This window comes from Punica granatum, unplaced genomic scaffold (genome assembly GCF_007655135.1).
Source record: "Punica granatum isolate Tunisia-2019 unplaced genomic scaffold, ASM765513v2 Contig00515, whole genome shotgun sequence".
Classification (NCBI taxonomy): Eukaryota; Viridiplantae; Streptophyta; class Magnoliopsida; order Myrtales; family Lythraceae; genus Punica; species Punica granatum.
Genome location: NW_022204390.1, coordinates 36,012 through 42,578, shown reverse-complemented (window position 1 = coordinate 42,578; position 6,567 = coordinate 36,012). Strand labels below are relative to the sequence as shown.

Genomic DNA, 6,567 nt, shown 5'->3' with positions numbered 1-6,567 from the left:
TCCTATTATTTCACTCTTATGGAGTGAAGAGTATCGAGGGACCAAAGAGGATAGAAATGGGGGGAGGAGCCATGCGGGGCACTGTTCTTCCAACGACTCCGACCGGGACTCCATCTTCCTCGAGCGGCCTTTTCTCCCCTTCTTCCTCGTATTCTTCGAACCCTTTTCCTCCTAACTTCCCCGCTTCGGCCAACTACTCTGCCTCCTCCCAGACGTTGGGACCTCGCCCTTCAGCTTCCTGCCAAGACCCTGACAATGGACCACTTGGAGGTGGTGCAAGAGGAGGAGGTTTCACTTTCGGCTCTTTCATCTCTTCCGTCTTCGGGCCCGTGCCTTCGCAACTCGAGATCGAGCGTGCCATCGCTGCTCTGCAAGAGTGAGCCACTCTGCTGTTTCCCCACTTGATACAATTTTCTGTTTTGATTAGGGTTAATTGTAGCAAAGCTGTATGCAGTTGATTAATTTGCATTAGCAAAGCAAAGGTTTAAGAGACAAAGGGAAGAGCACGGTGAAGGAAGCTGAATGATTTGAATAAGGGAGTTGGAGTTGTAGAATAGTGAAGAAGATGATTGTGAGAGACAAAGAGTGTCCGTATGCCAACAAGATTACTAGCACTCCTGATGCTGTCGCTGTGATACAATCGTTGAACAAACGATTCTTATATAGAGTGCGGTGGGCAAATTTGATCTCGTGGGTGATTACAACGTTCGGATGTGTAAAATGAATAATATGCTATCAGCTGACACGAAAAAGTGATGAAGTTTGAGTTTATACACGGATCGGTGCTGACTATAGTTTATTTTCGGAGACAGTTTTCTGCACGTAATTTCTTCATCCGGGTTGGAGAGAAATTGGGTGCAGCTGCTAGGATGTTGTCACCCGAGATTACTCCTTTCCGCGGGACTTGGGAGGGTTACTCATGCTCTCCATCTGTTGCAAACAGACCCATCTATTAAGGTGAATTATAGTGCCCAAATTTACGAAGAAACCAGGCCAGGCTCGGGTTTTACATGTCCGGCCTCTTTTCTAATGTCTGAAGTCTGCCATAACTGTGGATAGATTTTTTGCATTTACCTTTTCTTACAAGCATTCACTGAGAAACTGATTCTTCGTGTAGAGATTGGTGGTCTCTCTATCCTCTGACAGAGCTCTTTGGGAAGCTATTCTGAACAATGAGTTGGTGCGAAAGCTCCAGCAGTCACTCTCTACAGGTCAATCTTAATATGAATTTTAAAACCTTGCTGAGTGAACAATTGTGCAGATCAGGGCTATAATGAAACTCGATCGAAGCTACTAAATTGATATAAATAGATAAGCGGGAAATGAATTCTTGAGTTGGCATTCCTTTTCATTAGCTCTCATTGCCCTTCTTTGGTCTCATACTGAATAAGTTTGTACAGCAGAAATTAGAAGGCCCAGGATCAGCGAGGAAGCATCGTCAGAGCCAGACTCGGGTTCGGACAATTTGTGGTGGTTTTTGGACATCGTGAAAGAAAAGATTATGGAACTCATCGAGAAATTCAAGTCTCTCATGGACGAAATATTCAAGCAACACTACGGCAGAGCAAAGCAGCCAACAGCTGAAGATACAGCTCAGTTGGAGGAAAAAGTCCGATCTTCATTACTGCTAACGGTTGTTATCCTGTTGATGGTGGTTCTGGCACGGGTTCGCGGAGCTTAGCATTCATCATTGATTAAAAACGGGGTATTTTACTGTACATTTCACACAAATGTGTGAAAGCAAAATGGTGCATGTGCATAAATAAAGTTCAAGAATGGAAGCTGCATCATATTGTACCCATTCAAGTACTGAGGGATGTAGCTAATGTCCATCTATGTTATGTGTGATTACGGTACTTATCGACTCAAAGAGTCAGCTTTGCAATAATAGCTTTATGTACCAATTTAGTGACAGAACATGAAAACAGATTATCTCTATTCTCCTCTTTGCTCGGACGGTAAACACCCTGCTTCTCCATGCCCGAAAGCTATTGGTTTGGGAGTTAGGAACCAGATAGACCTATTTTTTAGCAGATCACTCATGCGTTCTATCTGCTGCAGACCGACCCATCTGTTAAGGTTAACTGTGGTAGCCGAATTTACTAATGAGGCCGGACTCTGCTGTTAATTATATGGTCGGGCCTCTTTTCTAATTACTGGATTTTGCCAATCTGAATTGTTGATACCGTTAGATTTTGCATTTAGAATTCCTTATTGACTACTGGGCGTTCACTGAGAAGCTGGTTTCCCATGCAGAGATTCGTAATCTATTTATCCTCCGATAGAGCTCTTTGGGAAGCTATTCTGAACAATGAGTCAGTCCGAAAGCTCCAGGAGCTGCTCTCTGCAGACTATAAATCCGTTTATCGGACTTCATGATGAGTGAACAGTAGTTGCAGATCACAGGAGAAGCCTTTCGCGTTTCTCATGCTTGAGAATAGTTTGATTTAATATATTCTCGACGCTGGGGCTATTATGAAATTTGATCCAAAGTGAGGAAGATGATTAGTGCTAAATTGATAGAAATTGATAATAGATTTGAGAAAAAGCTATTCTTAAGTTTGCATTCCTTTTTATAAGCTCTCGTTTCCCTCCTTTGTAGCCTCACTGAAAACGTTAGTTTGTACAGCCGAAAATGATAGGCCCAAGGTCTCCGAGGAAATATTGGCAGAACCAGACTCAAGATCGGACTATTTGTGGTCGTTATTGGACATCATGAAGGAAAACATTATGGAACTCATCGAGAAATTCCAGTCCGTCGTGGACGAAATATTCAAGCAGCACTCTGGCAGCGTGAAGCAGCCAACATCAGAAACTGCAGCTCAGTTGGAGGAAACGTCCGGTCCTCATTCCTTCTAACAGTCGTTATCTGCAGGTCAGTTTTAATATGAATTTTAAAACCTGCTTACCAAAGTAAATGGTGAGTGAACAATTGCAGATCAGGGAAGAAGCCCTTGCTGCTGCTTGAGAACGGTTATTTGAATGTATTTTCAGCGTCAGGGCTATAATGAAACTCGATCTAAGCTGCTAGATTGATATAAATGGATAATAGATTTGGGGAAAATGCAATTCTTGAGTTGGCATTCCTTTCCATTGGCTCTCATTGCCCTACTTTGGTCTCATACTCAATATTATAGTATGTACAGCAGAAAATGGAAGGTCCAGGATCTCCAAGGAAGCATCGTCACAGCCAGACTCGGGTTAGGACAATTTATGGTGGTTTTTGAACATCGTGAAGGAAAAGATTATGGAACTCATAGAGAAATTCAAGTCTCTTATGGACGAAATATTCAAGCAACACTCTGGCAGTGGGAAGCAGCCAACAGCAGAAACTGCAGCTCAATTGGAGGAAAACGTTCGGTCCTTGCTTCTGTTAACCGTCGTTATCCTCTTGATGGTGGTTTTGGCACGGGTTCGTGGAGCTTAGCAGTCATCTTCATTAGTTAACCAGGATTTTCACTGTATATTTCACACGAATGTATGAAAGCAAAACGGTGAATGTGTATAAATAATGTTCAATAATGGAAGCTGTATCATATTTTACTCATTGAAGTACTGAAGGATGTAACTAATGTACATCTACGTTCATTGTCATTATGGTACTTATCAACTTGGGAGGGTCACTCATGCGTCTCGTCTCTTACAGACTGACCCATCGACTGAGGTGAACTGCGGAAACCCAAACTTACAAACAAGGCCTGGTTCTGCTTTTTTTTAATGTCTGAACTCTGCCAAAATTGTGAATTCTTGATAATGTCGTCAGATTTCGCATTTACCATTCCTTACGGGTTACAAGCATTTGCTGAGAAACTGGTTTCCCATGCAAAGATTGGTAATCTTTCTATACTCCGTAGAGCCTTTTGGGAAGCCATTCTGAAAAATGAGACGGTCTGCCAGCTCCAGGAGTCGCTCTCTGCAGGTCTGTCTTAATTTGAACTATAAATCTGCTTACCAGAATTCATGATGATTGAACAGTAGTTGCAGATTGGGGAAGAAGCCTTGCAAACTGCTTGAGAACAGCTTGATTGAAAATCTTTTTCCAGATCGAGGCAGTTATGAAATTCGATCTAACGCGATGAAGATTGCTGACAAATGCAATTCTTAAATTTTCATCCATTTTTATTAGCTCATAGCCCTCCTTTAGTCTCACGCTAAAAATTTTAGTTTGTACAGCAGAAAATGGGAGGCCCAGGATCTTCAAGGAAGTATCGGCAAAACCAGACTCGACCGAGTCTCTGACTATTTGTTGTGGGTTTTGGACATCATGAAGGCAAAGATTATGGAACTCATCGAGAAATTCAAGTCTCTAATGGACGAAATACTCCAGAAACACGCTGAAAGGGAGAAGTAGCCAATAGCAGAAAATACTTTTCAGTTGGAGGAGAAAGAACGATCTTCATTACTGCTCACTGTTGGTATCGTGTTGGTGGTTTCTGGCATGGGGTCGTGGAGCTTAGCATTCATCATTGACTAACCGGGTTTTTTACTGTAGATTTCACACAAGTGTATGAAAGCCAAAAGATGCATGTGTATAAATAATGATCGTGAATAGAAGCTGTATCATATTGTACTCATTCAAGAGCTTGGGGATGTAGTTGATGGACCATCTATGTTCTCTGTGATTAATGAAAGTCTTCTGATGCTGATCGACTTAAAGAATTAGCTTTGCAAGAACAGCTTCAAATTAGTAAAAACAGATTGTCTGTATTCTCCTCCACTCTGACAGAAAACACTGCCAAAGAGTAATTCTCCCATTTGGGCTGGAAAACCAAATCATTTTGTCATAAGGCCATAGGGGAACAATAATCTGAGGTAACAAACCTGTTCCAGCTCTGAAAGTAGCCTTAGTAAGCTTTCACAATAATACCAATAGCATGCAGATTTGAATTACTCGCCTAGCACCGTATACCCATGCCAAGCCAGTTATCTTGACAAACAGAAACTTTTCTTAACCCTTGCGAACTCCAAAGCTTATAGGAGGTACGGCTAAAGCTCTCACCTGCAAGAGGTTTCTCCATGCCCAAGAGCTCATAGGAGGTATGTGTATGTGTTGAGAGTAAAAAATTCCACACGGAAGAAGTAAAAAGAATGTAATTGGGTTTATAAGAGATTTGGTACCATAATCTCCATGTGTATGGGTTCACATCTGTTAGATAAATTTTTAAAGAAAATAGACCTAATTCGGAATTTAACCTATATGCAATCCAAAAACTTAAATCAATAAGTTACTGAGCCTTTGTCTTTTATAAGCTTTTCTCATTTTTTCCTTTCAATCAGTGTGTGACATTTTGTCCTCTCACACTCCCCAATTTTCTCCAACATCCCGGCCTCACGTGGTATCGTGTCGTCTTATACGTTCCACGTGACCTAAACCACTCGACTGGACCATTTGTATACACACACCCGCCCTCACTACGAAGTCCCGACATCGAACACAACGAGTGCCTACTCGAGGCGCACGCTATGCTTACAAACTTGAACCAACAAGTATAGAGACCCCCGCGCATATGCGCACTACACCGCACGAAGGTGGCCATACATGCCTAGGATAGTAACCATGGACTCTGATACCAGCCAGATAAATTTTTAAAGAAAATGGGTAATTTGGATTTGAGCTCATATACAACCCAAAAACTTAAATCAATGAGTTACTGAGCCTTTTGTCTTTTATAAACTTTTTCCATTTTTTCCTTTCAACCGATGTGTGACATTTTGTCCTCTCACACTCCCCAATTTCCTCCAATAACATCACGTCATTTGAAATGTCTTTTTGTTGATGGACAACCAAAGTGCACTCATGTTTTGTTTGAGTATGGAACTCGTGGTCTCTCCGAAATTTGAGCGCATAGAGAAACTCGTCTCATCTTAGTTCGGCCCAAGCATGATCTCATTGTCAATTGTCGTCCCCCATCCTTCCGAGCACAGAAGTTCAATCCCGGCTCATAGTTAGTTCTTGAGGGCGGATTGTTCTAGTCTATTTGGCACATGTAGGTGAATGTCAAAGCCACACGTTGCCATGTGAAAGCAGGTATTGAGAGTAAAAAATCTCAGGATTTATAAGAGATTGGGTACCACAATCTACAAACTCGAGCTTTTAGGTTAAAGATGGGCCCAATAGCTTATAAGTCCAGTAAATATTTTATAGTACGACTATGTATATCTGAGCCCACACCACCCATAATGATCCCAAACTAGACAAAGTTTCTCGAGATACATTTGTAATTCCTGCTCTATGACACCCGACCCGGCCCTTAAGCAAACATAGAATTGTCCAGCTTAGTTTTGCTACTCAGAGAGTTACATCCAGTCCATTCATGAGAAAGGATCCGTGCTTTTGATGCACAAACTTCAGAAAATTCTTATCGAGATAAACAAGAGCATCAGTAGTTGGCTAGATTAATTGGTTACTAAATTGATTTATTTAACTATACCAGCATAGAACAAGTACTTCATAGACCAGCCACTAATGCGAGCAGTAGTTCTATCACTAAGCATCCCACAATCTCTGGCAGAAAGTGAAGTCACCTTATGAAGAGGCATGCTGATTATTTAACTGAAGAAAGCCTC

The 6,567-nt window shown here is 41.7% G+C and overlaps 1 protein-coding gene across 2 annotated transcripts; it reads left to right on the top strand.

The window, feature by feature from the left end:
• LOC116190967 lies at positions 1-1,940 on the top strand. Of its 2 annotated transcripts, none has more exons than XM_031520198.1 (4): positions 1-376; positions 813-957; positions 1,118-1,211; positions 1,401-1,940. In XM_031520198.1, the coding sequence occupies exons 1-4, from the start codon at positions 57-59 to the stop codon at positions 1,679-1,681; spliced, it is 840 nt and encodes a 279-aa protein (XP_031376058.1). In that variant the 5' UTR covers positions 1-56; the 3' UTR covers positions 1,682-1,940. The 2 variants fall into 2 exon arrangements, with proteins under 2 accessions (XP_031376058.1, XP_031376059.1); XM_031520199.1 differs by having other exon boundaries at positions 3-376; positions 1,404-1,940.
• Positions 1,941-6,567: the final 4,627 nt, after the last annotated feature.

What these genes read in the sequence shown, in the direction of transcription:
- LOC116190967 (XM_031520198.1), top strand. Translation starts at nt 57, where the DNA reads ATGGGGGGAGGAGCCATGCGGGGCACTGTTCTTCCAACGACTCCGACC. An exon ending in AAACAGACCCATCTATTAAG is followed by an intron (nt 958 to 1,117) that starts GTGAATTATAGT and finishes TTCTTCGTGTAG; the next exon opens with AGATTGGTGGTCTCTCTATC. An exon ending in CCAGCAGTCACTCTCTACAG is followed by an intron (nt 1,212 to 1,400) that starts GTCAATCTTAAT and finishes AAGTTTGTACAG; the next exon opens with CAGAAATTAGAAGGCCCAGG.